Source organism: Chiloscyllium plagiosum, unplaced genomic scaffold, assembly GCF_037043375.1.
Source record: "Chiloscyllium plagiosum isolate Xiang-an unplaced genomic scaffold, Cpla_swu_hap1 HiC_scaffold_25, whole genome shotgun sequence".
Classification (NCBI taxonomy): Eukaryota; Metazoa; Chordata; class Chondrichthyes; order Orectolobiformes; family Hemiscylliidae; genus Chiloscyllium; species Chiloscyllium plagiosum.
This window is the reverse complement of record NW_028270163.1, coordinates 1,527,501-1,548,966: the sequence shown is the minus strand read 5'-3', so window position 1 is coordinate 1,548,966 and position 21,466 is coordinate 1,527,501. Positions and strand designations below refer to the sequence as shown.

Sequence of the window (21,466 nt, the reverse complement as noted above, 5' to 3'; positions counted from 1 at the left end):
TTTCATTTCGGTTAAATCAGTCTTTCTATTCCATTCCTCCTCAAACAAGCCGGTTAGTAAACTCATCCAAATGGTTATGAACTTCCCTATAAGTGGAATTGTTTTCCCTGTGTTAAACCACTTTATGCACGTTAAAGACTTCACTCAGGTCTGCAGTTAGTTTTCTGTTTTACTGGTGGATTCTGTGAAATTGTTAAGTTCACACTCCTGCCCCTGTTATTGGGAGGGTCCATCTGGACTGGGGGGTCACCAGCAATGTGCAGAGACAAGGTTATTGAAGGCTTTGGACGCAGTTTGAGTAAGACAGAGAAAGACAGAGACAGAGACAGCTGTGGGGGGTGGGGGGAAGAGTCCAGGAGGAAGAGAAACAGAAACATACAGAGAGAGAGAGACAAACAGACAGAGAGAGAAAGGGAGTCTGGGGAATGTGAGGAAATGACGAGTAGGAAGCAACTGGAGGCTGGCCCCAGGAGGAGCTCAGCGCTGGCTCTGACTCCGGGACGGGGCTGCGCCGCTGATCGTGCTGCGGGACGGTTCCTGGCCATGCTCACGGCCTTTCGGCGCTTCCTGCAGAGGAGCTGATCCCAGTGTCACCGGGAGCCGGAGACGGCGCCAGGTCAGTGCAGTACTCACCCCCACCCCCACCCCCGCTACCGGGACCGGGACCGGGACCGGGCCAGCAGCCACAGGCAATTCGGGCAGGGAAGGCATCACATCACATCCCGATCCTGTCTGCGGCAAGTTCCTCATTCACTCACTCCATTAACACTCACCCTCACACCCATCACCCTCACTCCATTAACACTCACCCTCACTCCATTAACACTCACCCTCACTCCCATCACCCTCACTCCCATCACCCTCACTCCCATCACCCTCACTCCCATCACCCTCACTCCATTAACACTCACCCTCACTCCCATCACTCTCACTCCCATCACCCTCACTCCCATCACCCTCACTCCCATCACCCTCACTCCCATCACCCTCACTCCCATCACCCTCACTCCCATCACCCTCACTCCCATCACCCTCACTCCATTAACACTCACCCTCACTCCCATCACCCTCACTCCATTAACACTCACCCTCACTCCCATCACCCTCACTCCATTAACACTCACCCTCACTCCCATCACCCTCACTCCATTAACGCTCACCCTCACTCCCATCACCCTCACTCCCATCACCCTCACTCCCATCACCCTCACTCCCATCACCCTCACACCCATCACCCTCACTCCATTAACACTCACCCTCACTCCATTAACACTCACCCTCACTCCATTAACACTCACCCTCACTCCATTAACACTCACTCAAATCACCCTCACTCAAATCACCCTCACTCCATTAACACTCACTCCATTAACACTCACCTTCACTCCCATCACCCTCACTCCATTAACACTCACCCTCACTCCATTAACACTCACTCCATTAACACTCACCCTCACTCCATTAACACTCACCCTCACTCCATTAACACTCACCCTCACTCCATTAACACTCACCCTCACACCATTAACACTCACCCTCACTCCATTAACACTCACTCCATTAACACTCACCCTCACTCCCTTAATACTCACCTTCGCTCCCATCACCCTCACTCCATTAACACTCACCCTCACTCCATTAACACTCACCCTCACTCCATTAACACTCACCCTCACTCCATTAACACTCACCCTCACTCCCATCACCCTCACTCCATTAACACTCACCCTCACTCCATTAACACTCACTCCATTAACACTCACTCCATTAACACTCACTCCATTAACACTCACTCCAATCACACTCACTCCAATCACACTCACTCCCTTAATACTCACCTTCACTCCCATCACCCTCACTCCATTAACACTCACTCCATTAACACTCACTCCATTAACACTCACTCCATTAACACTCACTCCATTAACACTCACTCCATTAACACTCACTCCATTAACACTCACCCTCACTCCATTAACACTCACTCCATTAACACTCACTCCATTAACACTCACTCCATTAACACTCACCCTCACTCCCATCACCCTCACTCCATTAACACTCACCCTCACTCCCATCACCCTCACTCCATTAACACTCACCCTCACTCCCATCACCCTCACTCCATTAACACTCACCCTCACTCCCATCACCCTCACTCCATTAACACTCACCCTCACTCCCATCACACTCACCCTCACTCCCATCACCCTCACTCCCATCACCCTCACTCCCATCACCCTCACTCCCATCACCCTCACTCCCATCACCCTCACTCCCATCACCCTCACTCCCATCTCCCTCACTCCCATCTCCCTCACTCCCATCTCCCTCACTCCCATCTCCCTCACTCCCATCTCCCTCACTCCCATCTCCCTCACTCCCATCACCCTCACTCCCATCACCCTCACTCCCATCACCCTCACTCCCATCACCCTCACTCCCATCACCCTCACTCCCATCACCCTCACTCCCAGCACCCTCACTCCCAGCACCCTCACTCCCAGCACCCTCACTCCCATCACCCTCACTCCCATCACCCTCACTCCATTAACACTCACCCTCACTCCCATCACCCTCACTCCATTAACGCTCACCCTCACTCCCATCACCCTCACTCCCATCACCCTCACTCCCATCACCCTCACTCCCATCACCCTCACTCCCATCACCCTCACTCCCATCACCCTCACTCCCATCACCCTCACTCCATTAACACTCACCCTCACTCCCATCACCCTCACTCCCATCACCCTCACTCCCATCACCCTCACTCCCATCACCCTCACTCCCATCACCCTCACTCCCATCACCCTCACTCCCATCACCCTCACTCCATTAACACTCACCCTCACTCCCATCACCCTCACTCCCATCACCCTCACTCCCATCACCCTCACTCCCATCACCCTCACTCCCATCACCCTCACTCCCATCACCCTCACTCCCATCACCCTCACTCCCATCACCCTCACTCCCATCACCCTCACTCCATTAACACTCACCCTCACTCCATTAACACTCACCCTCACTCCCATCACCCTCACTCCATTAACACTCACCCTCACTCCATTAACACTCACCCTCACTCATTAACACTCACTCCATTAACACTCACCCTCACTCCATTAACACTCACTCCATTAACACTCACTCCCATCACCCTCACTCCATTAACACTCACCCTCACTCAATTAACACTCACCCTCACTCCATTAACACTCACTCCATTAACACTCACTCCCATCACCCTCACTCCATTAACACTCACCCTCACTCCATTAACACTCACCCTCACTCCATTAACACTCACCCTCACTCCATTAACACTCACCCTCACTCCATTAACAAACCCTCACTCCATTAACACTCACCCTCACTCCATTAACACTCACCCTCACTCCATTAACACTCACCCTCACTCCATTAACACTCACCCTCACTCCATTAACACTCACTCAAATCACCCTCACTCAAATCACCCTCACTCCATTAACACTCACTCCATTAACACTCACCTTCACTCCCATCACCCTCACTCCATTAACACTCACCCTCACTCCATTAACACTCACTCCATTAACACTCACCCTCACTCCATTAACACTCACCCTCACTCCCATCACCCTCACTCCATTAACACTCACCCTCACTCCATTAACACTCACCCTCACTCCATTAACACTCACTCCATTAACACTCACCCTCACTCCCTTAATACTCACCTTCACTCCCATCACCCTCACTCCATTAACACTCACCCTCACTCCATTAACACTCACTCCATTAACACTCACCCTCACTCCATTAACACTCACCCTCACTCCATTAACACTCACCCTCACTCCCATCACCCTCACTCCATTAACACTCACCCTCACTCCATTAACACTCACTCCATTAACACTCACCCTCACTCCATTAACACTCACCCTCACTCCATTAACACTCACCCTCACTCCCATCACCCTCACTCCATTAACACTCACCCTCACTCCATTAACACTCACTCCATTAACACTCACTCCATTAACACTCACTCCATTAACACTCACTCCATTAACACTCACTCCATTAACACTCACTCCAATCACACTCACTCCAATCACACTCACTCCCTTAATACTCACCTTCACTCCCATCACCCTCACTCCCATCACCCTCACTCCATTAACACTCACTCCATTAACACTCACTCCATTAACACTCACTCCATTAACACTCACTCCATTAACACTCACTCCATTAACCCTCACTCCATTAACACTCACCCTCACTCCATTAACACTCACCCTCATTCCAATCACCCTCACTCCATTAACACTCACCCTCACTCCATTAACACTCACCCTCACTCCATTAACACTCACCCTCACTCCAATCACCCTCACTCCATTAACACTCACCCTCACTCCATTAACACTCACTCCATTAACACTCACCCTCACTCCCATCACCCTCACTCCATTAACACTCACCCTCACTCCCATCACCCTCACTCCATTAACACTCACCCTCACTCCCATCACCCTCACTCCATTAACACTCACCCTCACTCCCATCACCCTCACTCCATTAACACTCACCCTCACTCCCATCACACTCACTCCCATCACCCTCACTCCCATCACCCTCACTCCCATCACCCTCACTCCCATCACCCTCACTCCCATCTCCCTCACTCCCATCTCCCTCACTCCCATCTCCCTCACTCCCATCTCCCTCACTCCCATCTCCCTCACTCCCATCTCCCTCACTCCCATCACCCTCACTCCCATCACCCTCACTCCCATCACCCTCACTCCCATCACCCTCACTCCCATCACCCTCACTCCCATCACCCTCACTCCCATCACCCTCACTCCCATCACCCTCACTCCCATCACCCTCACTCCATTAACACTCACCCTCACTCCCATCACCCTCACTCCCATCACCCTCACTCCCATCACCCTCACTCCCATCACCCTCACTCCCATCACCCTCACTCCCATCACCCTCACTCCCATCACCCTCACTCCCATCACCCTCACTCCCATCACCCTCACTCCCATCACCCTCACTCCATTAACACTCACCCTCACTCCATTAACACACACCCTCACTCCCATCAACCTCACTCCATTAACACACACCCTCACTCCCATCACCCTCACTCCATTAACACACACCCTCACTCCCATCACCCTCACTCCATTAACATACACCCTCACTCCCATCACCCTCACTCCATTAACACTCACCCTCACTCCCATTACCCTTACTCCCATTACCCTCACTCCCATTACCCTCACTCCCATTACCCTCACTCCCATTACCCTCACTCCCATTACCCTCACTCCCAATACCCTCACTCCCAATACCCTCACTCCCATTACCCTCACTCCCATTACCCTCACTCCCATTACCCTCACTCCATTAACACTCACCCTCACTCCATTAACACTCACCCTCACTCCCATCACCCTCACTCCATTAACACTCACCCTCACTCCATTAACACTCACCCTCACTCATTAACACTCACTCCATTAACACTCACCCTCACTCCATTAACACTCACTCCATTAACACTCACTCCCATCACCCTCACTCCATTAACACTCACCCTCACTCCATTAACACTCACCCTCACTCCATTAACACTCACTCCATTAACACTCACTCCCATCACCCTCACTCCATTAACACTCACCCTCACTCCATTAACACTCACCCTCACTCCATTAACACTCACCCTCACTCCATTAACACTCACTCAAATCACCCTCACTCAAATCACCCTCACTCCATTAACACTCACTCCATTAACACTCACCTTCACTCCCATCACCCTCACTCCATTAACACTCACCCTCACTCCATTAACACTCACTCCATTAACACTCACCCTCACTCCATTAACACTCACCCTCACTCCATTAACACTCACCCTCACACCATTAACACTCACCCTCACTCCATTAACACTCACTCCATTAACACTCACCCTCACTCCCTTAATACTCACCTTCACTCCCATCACCCTCACTCCATTAACACTCACCCTCACTCCATTAACACTCACTCCATTAACACTCACCCTCACTCCATTAACACTCACCCTCACTCCATTAACACTCACCCTCACTCCCATCACCCTCACTCCATTAACACTCACCCTCACTCCATTAACACTCACTCCATTAACACTCACTCCATTAACACTCACTCCATTATCACTCACCCCATTAACACTCACTCCATTAACACTCACTCCAATCACACTCACTCCAATCACACTCACTCCCTTAATACTCACCTTCACTCCCATCACCCTCACTCCATTAACACTCACTCCATTAACACTCACTCCATTAACACTCACTCCATTAACACTCACTCCATTAACACTCACTCCATTAACACTCACCCTCACTCCATTAACACTCACCCTCACTCCATTAACACTCACTCCATTAACACTCACTCCATTAACACTCACTCCATTAACACTCACCCTCACTCCCATCACCCTCACTCCATTAACACTCACCCTCACTCCCATCACCCTCACTCCATTAACACTCACCCTCACTCCCATCACCCTCACTCCATTAACACTCACCCTCACTCCCATCACCCTCACTCCATTAACACTCACCCTCACTCCCATCACACTCACCCTCACTCCCATCACCCTCACTCCCATCACCCTCACTCCCATCACCCTCACTCCCATCTCCCTCACTCCCATCTCCCTCACTCCCATCTCCCTCACTCCCATCTCCCTCACTCCCATCTCCCTCACTCCCATCTCCCTCACTCCCATCTCCCTCACTCCCATCTCCCTCACTCCCATCACCCTCACTCCCATCACCCTCACTCCCATCACCCTCACTCCCATCACCCTCACTCCCATCACCCTCACTCCCATCACCCTCACTCCCATCACCCTCACTCCATTAACACTCACCCTCACTCCCATCACCCTCACTCCCATCACCCTCACTCCCATCACCCTCACTCCCATCACCCTCACTCCATTAACACTCACCCTCACTCCATTAACACACACCCTCACTCCCATCAACCTCACTCCATTAACACAAACCCTCACTCCCATCACCCTCACTCCATTAACACACACCCTCACTCCCATCACCCTCACTCCATTAACATACACCCTCACTCCCATCACCCTCACTCCATTAACACTCACCCTCACTCCCATTACCCTCACTCCCATTACCCTCACTCCCATTACCCTCACTCCCATTACCCTCACTCCCATTACCCTCACTCCATTAACACTCACCCTCACTCCAATCACCCTCACTCCAATCACCCTCACTCCAATCACCCTCACTCCAATCACCCTCACTCCATTAATATTCACCCTCGCTCCCATCACCCTCGCTCCCATCACCCTCGCTCCCATCACCCTCGCTCCCATCACCCTCGCTCCCATCACCCTCGCTCCCATCACCCTCGCTCCCATCACCCTCGCTCCCATCACCCTCGCTCCCATCACCCTCGCTCCCATCACCCTCGCTCCATTAACACTCGCTCCATTAACACTCGCTCCATTAACACTCGCTCCATTAACACTCGCTCCATTAACACTCGCTCCATTAACACTCGCTCCATTAACACTCGCTCCATTAACACTCACCCTCACTCCAACCACCCTCACTTCTTTAACACTCGCTCCATTAACACTCACCCTCACTCAAATCACACTACATTAACACACCTTCACTCCAATCACACTCACTCCATTAATACTCACCTTCACTCCAATCACACTCACTCCATTAATATACACCCTCACTCCAATCACCCTCACTCCAATCACACTCGCTCCAATCACACTCACCCTCACTCCAATCACACTCACCCTCACTCCAATCACACTCACCCTCACTCCAATCACACTCACCCTCACTCCAATCACACTCACCCTCACTCTAATCACACTCGCCCTCACACCAATCACACTCCATTAACACACCCACACTCCAATCACCCACACTCCAATCACCCACACTCCAATCACCCACACTCCAATCACCCACACTCCAATCACCCACACTCCAATCACCCACACTCCAATCACCCACACTCCAATCACCCACACTCCAATCACCCTCACTCCAATCACCCTCACTCCAATCACCCTCACTCCAATCACCCTCACTCCAATCACCCTCACTCCAATCACCCTCACTCCAATCACCCTCACTCCAATCACCCACACTCCAATCACCCTCACTCCATTAACACTCACTCCATTTACCCTCACATCTTTTACAGTGACTCCATTAACACTCACCCTCACTCCATTAACACTCACTCCATTAACACTCACCCTCACTCCCATCACCCTCACTCCATTAACACTCACCCTCACTCCAATAACTCTCACTCCATTTACCCTCACATCTTTAACAGTGACTCCATTAACACTCACCCTCACTCCATTAACACTCACTCCATTAACACTCACCCTCACTCCCATCACCCTCACTCCATTAACACTCACCCTCACTCCAATAACTCTCACTCCATTTACCCTCACATCTTTAACAGTGACTCCATTAACACTCACCCTCACTCCATTAACACTCACTCCATTAACACTCACCCTCACTCCCATCACCCTCACTCTATTAACACTCACCCTTACTCCAATCACACTCACTCCATTAACACTCACTCCATTAATACTCACCCTCACTCCCATCACCCTCACTCCCATCACCCTCACTCCCATCACCCTCACTCCCATCACCCTCACTCCCATCACCCTCACTCCCATCACCCTCACACCCATCACCCTCACACCCATCACCCTCACACCCATCACCCTCACACCCATCACCCTCACACCCATCACCCTCACACCCATCACCCTCACACCCATCACCCTCACACCCATCACCCTCACACCCATCACCCTCACTCCATTTACACTCACCCTCACTCCATTTACACTCACCCTCACTCCCATCACTCTCACTCCATTAACACTCACTCCATTAACACTCACCTCCTTAACACTCACCCCCTTAACACTCACCCCCTTAACACTCACCCCCTTAACACTCACCCCCTTAACACTCACCCCCTTAACACTCACTCCATTAACACTCACTCCATTAACACACACCCTCACTCCAATCCCCCTCACTCCAATCCCCCTCACTCCAATCACCCTCACACCCGTCCCCCTCACACCCGTCCCCCTCACACCCGTCCCCCTCACACCCGTCCCCCTCACACCCGTCCCCCTCACACCCGTCCCCCTCACACCCGTCCCCGTCACTCCAGTCCCCGTCACTCCAGTCCCCCTCACTCCAGTCCCCCTCACTCCAGTCCCCCTCACTCCAGTCCCCCTCACTCCAGTCCCCCTCACTCCAGTCCCCCTCACTCCAGTCCCCCTCACTCCAATCCCCCTCACTCCAATCCCCCTCACTCCAATCCCCCTCACTCCAATCCCCCTCACTCCAATCCCCCTCACTCCATTAACCCTCACTCCAATCCCCCTCACTCCAATCCCCCTCACTCCAATCCCCCTCACTCCAATCCCCCTCACTCCATTAACCCTCACTCCATTAACCCTCACTCCATTAACCCTCACTCCATTAACCCTCACTCCAATCCCCCTCACTCCAATCCCCCTCACTCCAATCCCCCTCACTCCAATCCCCCTCACTCCAATCCCCCTCACTCCATTAACCCTCACTCCATTAACCCTCACTCCATTAACCCTCACTCCATTAACCCTCACTCCATTAACCCTCACCCTCCCCAATCCCCCTCACCCTCCCCAATCCCCCTCACCCTCCCCAATCCCCCTCACCCTCCCCAATCCCCCTCACCCTCCCCAATCCCCCTCACCCTCCCCAATCCCCCTCACCCTCCCCAATCCCCCTCACCCTCCCCAATCCCCCTCACCCTCCCCAATCCCACTCACCCTCCCCAATCCCACTCACCCTCCCTCTCATAACACTCACTTTCCCCAATCACACTCAGACTCACCCTCACTCCAATCACACTCGCCCTCTCTCCAATCACCCTCACTCTAATCACACTCGCCCTTCCCAATCACTCACCCTCGCTCTCATAAGGAGAAAGTGAGGACTGCAGATGCTGGCAATCAGAGCTGAAAATATGTTGCTGGAAAAGCACAGCAGGTCAGGCAGCATCCAGGGAACAGGAGAATCGACGTTTCGGTCATAAGCCCTTCTTCAGGATCTCATTCCTGAAGAAGGGCTTATGCCCGAAACGTCGATTCTCCTGTTCCCTGGATGCTGCCTGACCTGCTGCGCTTTTCCAGCAACACATTTTCAGCTCGCTCTCATAACACTCACTTTCCCCAATCACACTCATACTCACCCTCACTCCAATCACACTCACTCTAATCACACTCGCCCTCCCCAATCACACTCACCCTCGCTCTCATAACATTCACTTTCCCCAATCACACTCACACTCACCCTCACTCCAATCACACTCACTCTCATTCCAATCACACTCACCCTTGCTCCAATCACACTCATCCTCTCACTGCTCCTTATACTCACCCCAAACACACTACTCCTCACACTGAACTCAAACATACTTGAAACACATTCCTTCTCACTCACGCCACACACATTAACTCCATACACATTGTCCCTCACACTCATTTAATACACACTACTCTCAGTCTTAATACGCTCCTCCTCACACTGGACCCAAACACATGCACCCTCACACTTGTCCTCATATTCACTCCAAACACTTTTCTCCTTCAATTCCAGCCTCGGATGTATGTATGAAGTTCGCACATTCTCCTTGTATCTGCGTGGGTTTCCTCCAGGTGCTCTAGTTTCCTCCCACAATCCAAAGTTATGCAGGTTAGTTGAATTGACCATGCTAAATTGCCCATAGTGTTCAGGGATGTGTAGGTTAGGGGCATTTGTCAGGGGTAAACATAGGATAATAGGGTAGGGGAAGGTTTCTGGGTGGGTTACTCTTTGGAGGGTCAGTGTGGATTTGTTGGGCTGAAGGGCCTGTCCCCACACTGTGGGGATTCTGTGATTCATTCATACATTCCAAACATATTCCTCCTCACACTCTCTCCATACAAACTCCCCCCACACTCATTTAAAGCACACACTGTCCAAACACTCACCCCAAAAACACCCCTCACACTGAACCCAAACATACTCAGCCACACAATCCTCCTCTTACTCACTCCACACACCTTCCTCCTCCTCAAACTCCAAGCAGACTCACTCCAAATACACTCACTATAAACACATTATTAATGGACTTGCTACAAACTCACTTTCCTTATTCACCTCAAGCACCTCACTTGCTATAAACCCACGACAAACACTCTCACTGTTCCTCTCACTTCAAACACGATTTGAAATGCTGTAATATACAGGGCTGTAGACCAAAAACTGGGAAGTGTAATTAGACTGGATTATGTTGACCAGTACAGACAGAACGGGCCAAATGACAGTCTATTATGCAATAAATGTGCTACGTTTATGTTTAACTCTCAAGTATCACACACTGATTTCTGCAGAATAGCACTCGGGTTCTTGCACATTCTAGAACAAATTCTCACAAAACTTTATCCCTCGCAGGCAGTTTACATCCTCATGTAATCTCACTCTCTTATTCACACACAAACACTCCTAAACTCACTTTCTCACTTCAACTCACTCATGCTCACACCAGGGTGGGGTCCAGATTCTCAAATATTGGGGGACACTAGTGAGGGCCGTATTGGTGTATGAACTGTTGTGGAGAAAATATAGAGAATCACCAGGAGACGCAGAGAGTTCTTCAAAAAGTAGGTCTTTTATTTGCAAACAAAAAACCGTGACACTGAGAAAGCAGATTCTCGAATGCCCAGGAACCTCAGGGTCTGTGGATTTTTATATTTTTGTTATCATGTTTCTGTTAGCTTATCAGCATGTCCAACTATATTAATCAAAGTACCTCACTCTAGCTACACAATAAACCAGCGATGTTAGTTCCCATTATCTCTTTAGTAGTACATTCTACTTAATGTTATTCTAATATCACGGTTAGATATTTATTGCTAACTCTGCTACAGTGATCTTCCATTCCAGACTAACCTGTCATGATAGATATTTAGCTATTCCATCTATTACAATAGTCCACTGTCTCAAGCCGATTCTACTAACTATTAATTAGATATTTTAATGTCATGTCCCAAATATTTATGGTCCCAATCCTGTCATAATAACACTTAACAGAGAAATTTGTTTTATTACTTCTGTTATGTCATCGCGCCATAGTGACCTTTCATCCTTAACCTTACTCTGCTAATTAGTGTAAGAGCATTCCACTATTCTTATCCCATCCTGCCTTTCACAGACCACAGATTGCCAGTGGTCTTCATGCTTTAACCCTTCCCATGCTTTCATGTTCTTTATTTTCCATAGAACCACCTTTTCTGAGAGTGTAGCACTGGAAAAGCACAGCCGGTCAGGCAGCATCCGAGGAGCAGGAGAATCGACGTTTCAGGCATAAGCCCTTCCAGATGAACGGATTATGCCCGAAATGTCAATTCTCCTGCTCCTCGGATGCTGCCTGACCTGCTGTGCTTTTCCAGCACCACACTCTCAACTCTGATCTCCAGCATCTGCAGTCCTCACTTCCTCCCACCTTTTCTGAAAGTACTGTATATTTAAGAATCATAGAAGCCCTACAGTGTGGAAGCAGGCCATTCTGCTTATCGATTCCATACTGGCCATGTGACGAGCATCCCACCCATTTAACTGGAGGAGCATCACTGTTTCCAATCCACAGACCTATTAGTTTGAGAATATAATGCTGCACTGTGTAGCACTTCCTCAGTCCTGACCCTCTGACAATGCAGTACTCCCTCAGTACTGACCCACTGACAGTGCAGCACTCCCTCAGCACTGACCCTCTAACAGTGCAGCACTCCCTCAGCACTGACCCTCTAACAGTGCAGCACTCCCTCAGCACTGACCCACTGACAGTGCAGCACTCCCTCAGCACTGACCCTCTAACAGTGCAGCACTCCCTCAGCACTGACCCTCTAACAGTGCAGCACTCCCTCAGCACTGACCCACTGACAGTGCAGCACTCCCTTAGCACTGATCTCTAACAATGCGGCATTCCAGGATGACTTCACTCAGTCAGATCCTCTGCTCAAGTCTCCAGAGAAGGTCTTGAACCCATGACCTTGTGACTGGGAATTGGGAGTAAAAGCTGCTGAGCTCCAGGTGAATCTTGGTGGGTGTGGGATGCAACTTGATTTGCTGTAATTGTCTCGGCTGCACTGACCGGAGGGTCTAGCTGGTTTGGATCTTGGATTGGTCAAAGTAATGGGAAGGATGCCAGAATGTGAGGAGGCCACATCCCAGGAGCAGCCAGCAGCAAACATCTGGAAATAAGAGTCTAATGATGATCATGGCACTTTGTGATTCCATTTGTGCTTGTTAATCTGAATGACACATTGCCTATGTTTACTCTTTGTCCAGCTCCATTGAATGGGAACAGAAGAATTAAACCGTCAGACCACAGTTGACAAAGAATGTCTAGCTTTTTGATCCTCCTGGTATCAGTTCACTGGGCAGCCCAGTGCTGAGCTGGCAGATTACAGAGTCATGCTGTGGGATGTGGCTGTGATTTCAAAACGAGTCCTGTCACAGAATGTCCCATAGTTCAATGGAATACTAAGGGGATGGGCCATCACAGAGTGGGCACATTCACAGGATCGCTACACGCAAGCTGGATTGGGTAACATTGGGGATAGGAGCGACAGGGAGTTGGATAAGATCACTCTAAAAGGATTATTGCGCTGTCACAGGGTCAGAATTGAAGGAGCGCCGCACTATCAGAGGGTCAGTATTGAGGGAGTGCTGCACTGTTGGAGGGTCAGTACTGAGGGAGTTCTGCAGTGCCAGAGCATCAGTACTGAGGGAGTGCCGCATTGTCAGAGGGTCAGTACTGAGGGAGTGCTGCACTGTTGGAGGGTCAATACTGAGGGAGTTCTGCAGTGCCAGAGCATCAGTACTGAGGGAGTGCCGCATTGTCAGAGGGTCAGTACTGAGGGAGTGCTGCACTATCGGAGGCTCAGTATTGAGAGAGTCCGATACTGTCAGAGGGTCAGTACTGAGGGAGTGCTGCACTATCGGAGGCTCAGTATTGAGAGAGTCCGATACTGTCAGAGGGTCAGTGCTGAAGGAGTGCCGCACTGTCAGAGGGTCAGTGCTGAGGGAGTGCTGCACTATTGGAGGCTCAGTATTGAGAGAGTCCGATACTGTTGGAGGGTCAGTACTGAGGGAGCGCTGCACTGTCAGAGGGTCAGTACTGAGGGAGTGCTGTACTGTCAGAAGGTAAGTACTGAGGGAGCGCTGCACTGTCAGAGGGTCAGTACTGAGGGAGTGCTGTACTGTCAGAAGGTCAGTACTGAGGGAGCGCTGCACTGTCAGAGGGTCAGTACTGAGGGAGTGCTGTACTGTCAGAAGGTCAGTACTGAGGGAGCGCTGCACTGTCAGAGGGTCAGTACTGAGGGAGTGCTGCACTGTCAGAAGGTCAGTACTGAGGGAGCGCTGCACTGTCGGAAGGTCAGTTCTGAGGTGGCGCTGCATTATCAATACTAAGGGAGTGCTGCATTGTTGGAGGGTCAGGACAGAGGGAAGTTCTTTTTTAATATTCATTTATGGGATGTGGGCATTGCTGATCCCTTTTTGCTCAGAGGGCAGTTAAGAGTCAATCACACTGTTGTGTGTCCGGAGTTACATGTAGGCCAGACCATGTAGGAATGGCAGTTTCCTTCCCTAAAGGACATTAGTGAATTGGGTGGATTTTTCAAACAGTCAACAGTGGTTCTATGATCATTAGACTCTTCATTCCAGACTTTTATTGAATTTAAATTCCACCACCTGCCATGGTGGATTTGAACCATGTCCCCAGGACATTCCCTGGGTCTCTGGATGTAATAGTCTAGCAATAACCCACTGGGCCATTGCCTCCCCTCCTATCAGAGGGACAGTACTGAGGCAGAGGGCTGTGATGTGGAAAAGTTGGTCAGTGTGCCCGTGAACCTGCTAAATTGATCTGTTAATGCCTTTAAAGAAGGAAATGTATCATCTTCATGGACTTGAGTGCAGACATGCCTCCAGCCCCAGACCAAGATACACGATCAGCTCCTCCTCAGGAGAGCTCAGCAGTGGGTGAGAAATTCCGGCCAGGCCTGAGAGACTCCCATTGCTTAAACTAATTGAGAAAATATTCAGGCAAAGACAAGTTTCGTATCCTAAATATCCAGCAGACACTTCAGCTTCTGAGAGAACACAGACTGGTTTAACTTTTCTTCCCCAGGCTGTCTCTTTGGGCTATGGTTTTTATGCCTCCTTTTGTGTACTGCATTATCTCTGGGAATTATTATCTGCTCCACCTGGAGACCTCCTACTCCCTGTCCTGCTGCTCCCCCTTGTGTTGCTTTATTATCAGACCAGGATCAGACTTTGTAAAGCTTCTTACCAGTGGCTCAGCAGTGTGTTTCCTATGAGTTAATCTGGGAAGAGTGGTAGTTTCACTGAGCTGTTAGAAGGTTTCTGGTATCAATGGAAGATGTAATTGACAAGAGTAGTCCTCCAAGAGTGCCTTCAGTGGTTGGCTATGGGCCTTCATTTGGGACCAGTGCCCACTCTGATTCAACCAAGAGATGGTGCAACACTCAGCTACAGAGCCAGCTTTCAAGGGCACAGATCACCAGCACAGCTCTGCTCAGTATACTGCATCCACTCACTCATCTAACATGGCCCAGAAGAGGTGTGTCAAACTGAAGGCTTTTTTTCTGAAAGTAGCACAGCACAGAGAGAGCTTTACTCTATATCTAACCCTGTGCTGACCCTGTCCTGGGAGTGTTTGATGGGGACAGGGTTGAGGGAACTTATTTTCTGTTTGAAAAGAATAGATGGAGTTCACTGATTTTCAGGGTTGAGCACCTGTCCCGTGCTTTCAGCCACCACTACACACCAAGCCTTGTCATTACACAGGCTGCTACCACACACCACACACTGCACATTGTCAGCTACTAATAGACCCTATTATCAGCTATTTATTCTCCTTGGCTGGTCTTTATTCATTCCTCTGTCCAACTGATTTTCTCTCTCTTTGGGCTGTATCTCCCCTTTTGTTTACTCCGCACCCCCCCACCCCTTGCCCCACCCTATCTTCTGTATAAAAACCATCCTTTTCTGAGCTGCCATTAGTGCTGAGAAAGGGTCACTGGATTCGAAACATTAACTTTGATTTCTCTCCATAGATGCTGCCAGACCTGCTGAGATTTACCAGCAATTTCTGTTTTTGTTTCAGATTTCCCACATCCACAGTTCTTTTAGTTTTTTTTGTCCTGTGTAGAAGGAGCTTTACGCTGTATCTAACCCCATGCTGCCCTGTCCCAAAAGTGTTTGATGGGAACAATGATTTTGGATTGTGTGCTATTAACATCATGATGTTAATGACCATCATGATGTCGAGCTCAGGCAATCGGAGTAGTGGGTGTGAGTGTTTGTTTCAGTGTCTCCTGACGTCCTGTGAGACTTACTGTTTGTTTGTTTGTTTGTCACTGACCAGCCTCTTGTCTCTCTGTCCAGTCTGTCTCTCAAGTGTCTGCTCACATGACCTGAGGAACAACCATGGAGAGTGTAGCAAAAGATGATTACAAGATCCAGTCATTTGATGCGGATACACAGCAGCTGCTGAAAACTGCTCTGAAGGGTACGTGTGTGAGATGAGAGGGATGCTTGTGAATCCTGTCGTTACCCTCATGTCTCTCCCAGAAGCTGGTGTGGGCAGGTTGCCAGGATGTTTGCTGTCTTCCAGTAACCTCAGACACTTGGCCAGGCAGTACGCAGGATCCAAGATTGTGAAGGGCCTTTGGCCAAGGAAGAAGACACCAGCATTTTCCAGTAACTCACACCTCAGTGTGAGCGCACTTTATTTCCATTGCCACCTCCCTTGCTCCCAGCCTCTAAATGGGGAAGAGTGCTGCCAGGGGGAGAATGGGGGAGGATGGCATAGTGTCTTGGTTCTGTCCTAGATTACATTGAAACTGAAGTAAATAAGAATTAGCTGAGCTGCACCACGGGTTTCTCACTGGGATGAGCCCAGTTCAGGGTGAACAGACTTTGCTGTCCTTGTGTGTCTCCAAGTGTCTGAATGAAGAGTGTTTTTGTAGGAGGATGTGGGTGGAGGAGATGCAGAAAGAGGACTAAAAGTTTCTGCTATTGTTGTTTAACAGACCCTGCCTCGGTTGACCTGGAGAAAGTGGCCTCAGTGATAGTTGAACAGTCTATGAAGGATCTGGTGTTCAGTAAAGAGGCTGGCAGGATCTGCTACACCATAGTGCAGGTATGGTAGAGAGCTGTGGGGAGAGACTTTCCTCTCCCCACACCTACTGCAAGGTACTTCCAAAGACCCTAACCCCAAATTGACTCAGTACGCACTGGAAGAATGTCCCAAAGTGGATCATTCGGCACATCTATTCCATGTTGACCTTTGACCAGCATACTATTAGCTCAAATCATCTCTACCTAGCCCATTCCCACATCCATTCATCATTCTCTGCCTCACAGTTGAACTCAAAAGTTCCATGGCCTCTTTTTCTTTGAACGGGTATCATGCCAATATTTTATCTCTTAATTAACCATCTCTAAAACAAACTATTATAGAGTTACAAGTCATCCAGCATGGAAATAGACCCTTCAGGAGAAATTGAGGACTGCAGATGCTGGAGATCAGATTTGAGAGTGCTGGAAAAGCACAGCAGATCAGGCAGCATCCGAGGAGAATTGATGTATCGGGCAAGAATCCTTCATCAGACCCTTTAGTCCAGCTTGTTGGCACTGACTCGATATCCTAAACTGATCTGGTCCCATTTATCAGCATTTGGCCATATCCTTCTAAACCCTTCCTATTCATCTACCCATCCAGATGCCTTTTAAATGTTGTAATTGTACCAGCCTCCACCACTTCCTCTGGCATCTTATTCCACACACGTACCATCCTCTAAGTGAAAAAGTTTCCCCTTAGGTCCCTATTTAAATCTTTCCCTTCTCACCTTAAACCTATCCCCTTTAGTTTTGGACACCCCACCCTTGGCTATTCACCTTATCCATGGCCCTCATGATTTTATATATGTCTATAAGGTAACCCCTGAGCTGTTCCTGCTGTGAAAACATTGCCTGCTTTGTTCCCTACATTATGACAATTCTCACTCTTCATGGGTTGTAAAATATTCCTAAAGTCCTGAAACACTGAGAGTTCCATCTCTCAGTCACACACTCCATCATTCTCTTCACCTACCTAGTGTAGTTTACACTATAATTATTAACACTCACTGTCAGTTCAACCGTCACCCACTCTCTCGCTGGATGAAACAACACCCAAGACCACCACATGCACAAGCATTCACCTCCTCCACCACTGACACTCAGTAGCAGCAGTGTGTACCATCTAAAAGATGCACTGCAGAAATTCACCAAGACTGCTAGACAACACCTTCCAAATCCATGATCACCACCAGCAAGATATCCCCCACAAGCCATTCACCATCCTGATTTAGAAATATCCTTGTTCCTTTGCTGTTTGTTGGTTAAATCCTGGAGTTCCCTCCTTAACGACATTTTGGATTTACCTACAGCACACGGACTGCAGCGGTTCAAGAAGAAAGCTCACCACCACCTTTTCAAGGACAACTAAGGACGAGTAATAAATATTGGCCCAGCCAGGAACGCCCACATTCCACAAGTGAATACACAAATATCTGTCACACGCTTGTAGTCTGTCTCTCTCTCTGCCCTTCTCTCTATCTGTCCTTACTGCTGTTCTCTGGTCCCTTGTTCCAGACACTTTATTTCTTCAGAGGTGGGGGTAAAAGAGGGGGAGGTGACGCATTGCTTGTCAAAGATAGTATTACAGCGGTGGAAAGGACGATGGATGAAGACTCGCCATCTGAGGTAGTTTGGGCTGAGGTTAGGAATAGGAAAGGTGAGGCCACCCTGCTAGGAGTTTTCTACAGGCCTCCTAATAGTCCTAAAGACATAGAAGAAAGGATTGCGAGGATGATTCAGGAGAAGAGTGAAAGTAATAAGGTCGTTGTTATGAGGGACTTTAACTTGCCAGATATTGACTGGGAAAGCTATAGCTCGAGTTCGTTAGATGGGTCGGTGTTTGTCCAATGTGTGCAGGAGGGTTTTCTGACACAATATGTAGACAGGCCAACAAGAGGTGAGGCCATACTGGATTTGGTTCTGGGTAACGAACCAGTCCAGGTGTTAGAATTAGAGGTAGGTGAGCACTTTGGGGACAGTGACCACAATTCGGTGACTTTTACTCTAGTGATGGAGAGGGATAAGTGTGCACTACAGGACAAGAGTTATAGCTGGGGGCAGGGAAATTATGATGCGGTGAGGCACAACCTAGGATGCGTGGCTTGGAAAAGTAGGCTTCAAGGGAAGGGCGCAATTGATATGTGGTGCTTGTTCAAGGAGCAACTATTGAGTGTCCTTGATAAGTATGTACCCGTCAGGCAGGGAGGAAAGGGTCGTGTGAGGGAGCCGTGGTTTAATAAGGAATTGGAATCCCTTGTTAAAGGGAAGAGGGCGGCCTATGTAAAGATGGTGAAGGTTCAATTAGAGCGATTGAGAGTTATAAGGTAGCCAGGAAGGATCTGAAGAGAGAGCTAAGAGCAGAAAGGAGGGGACATGAAAAGTCCTTAGTTGGTAGGATGAGGGAAAACCCAAAGGCTTTCTATAGGTATGTCAGGAATAAAAGAATGACTAGGGTAGGAATAGGTCCAGTCAAGGATAGTAGTGGGAAGTTGTGTGTGGAAGCTGAAGAGATTGGGGAGACACTGAATGAATACTTTTCGTCAGTATTCACTCAGGAATAGGACATTGTTGCCGATGTGAATACTGAGTCTCAATTGATTAGAATGGATGGGTTTGAGGTATGTAGGGAAGAGGTGTTGGAAATTCTGGAAAGGGTGAAAATAGATAAGTCCCCTGGGCCTGATGGCATTTATCCTAGGATTCTCTGGGAAGCAAGGAAGGAGATTGCAGAGCAATTGGCCTTGATTTTTATGTCCTTGTTGTCTACAGGAATAGTGCCAGAAGACTGGAGGATAGCAAATGTGGTTCCCTTGTTCAAGAAGGAGAGTAGGGATAACCCTAGTAACTATAGGCCGGTGAGTCTCACTTCTGTTGTGGGCAAAGTCTTAGAGAGAATTGTAAGGGATAGGATTTATGAACATCTGGATAGGAATAATGTGATCAAGGATAGTCAGCATGGTTTTGTGAAGGGCAGATCGTGCCTCACAAACCTTATTGAATTCTTTGAGAAGGTGACTAAGGAGGTGGATGAGAGTAAAGCGGTAAATGTGGTGTATATGGATTTTAGTAAGGCGTTTGATAAGGTTCCCCATGGTAGACTACTGCAAAAAATACGGAGGTATGGCATTGAGAGTGAGTTGGAGGTTTGGATTAGGAATTGGCTGGCTGGAAGAAGACAGAGGGTAATAGTTGATGGTAAAGGTTCATCTTGGAGTGCAGTTACTAGCGGTGTTCCGCAAGGATCTGTTTTGGACCATTGCTGTTTGTCATTTTTATAAATGACCTGGAGGAGGGGCTAGAAGGTTGGGTGAGCAAGTTTGCAGATGATACGAAAGTCGGTGGAGTTGTTGACTGAGGAAGGATATGGCAGGTTACAGCGGGATATAGATAAGCTGCAGAGCTGGGCAGAAAGGTGGCAAATGGAGTTCAATGTAGGTAAGTGTGAAGTGATTCACTTAGGTAAGAGTAACAAGAAGATGGGGTACTGGGCTAATGGTCGGATACTTGGTAGTGTGGATGAGCAGAGGGATCTTGGTGTCCATGTACACAGATCTTTGAAAGTTGCCACCCAGGTAAATAGTGCTGGCTTTTATTGGTAGAGGAATTGAGTTCCGGAGTCCTGAGGTCATGTTGCAGTTGTATAAGATTCTGGTGCGGCCGCATCTGGAGTATTGTGTGCAGTTTTGGTCGCCATACTATAGGAAGGATGTGGAGGCACTGGAACGGGTGCAGAGGAGGTTTACCAGGATGTTGCCTGGTATGGTAGGAAGATCGTATGAGGAAAGGCTGAGGCACTTGGGGCTGTTTTCACTGGAGAAAAGAAGGTTTAGGGGTGACTTGCTAGAGGTGTACAAGATGATTAGGGGTTTAGATAGGGTTGACCATGAGAACCTTTTTCCACGTATGGAGTCAGCTATTACAAGGGGGCATAGCTTTAAATTAAGGGGTGGTAGGTATAGGACAGATGTTGGGGGTAGGTTCTTTACTCAGCGAGTCGTGAGTTCATGGAATGCCCTGCCAGTAGCAGTGGTGGACTCTCCCTCTTTATGGGCATTTAAGCGGGCATTGGATAGGCATATGGA

At 49.1% G+C, this 21,466-nt stretch overlaps 1 protein-coding gene across 4 annotated transcripts in view; it reads left to right on the top strand.

Moving 5' to 3' along the window:
* The first annotated feature begins 463 nt into the window (after positions 1-463).
* Positions 464-21,466, top strand: part of mif4gdb (MIF4G domain containing b) — a 30,942-nt gene continuing 9,939 nt past the window's right edge. For 2 of the 4 annotated variants that reach the window (XM_043714278.2, XM_043714276.2), the window contains exons 1-3: positions 464-616; positions 16,647-16,770; positions 17,294-17,403. In XM_043714278.2, the coding sequence (XP_043570213.1) occupies positions 16,689-16,770; positions 17,294-17,403 (192 nt within the window). In that variant the 5' untranslated portion in view covers positions 464-616; positions 16,647-16,688. Of the gene's footprint in view, positions 617-10,861; positions 10,884-13,861; positions 13,884-16,646; positions 16,771-17,293; positions 17,404-21,466 lie in introns of those variants that run through there. The other 2 variants (XM_088000374.1, XM_088000373.1) reach the window with 2 other exon arrangements.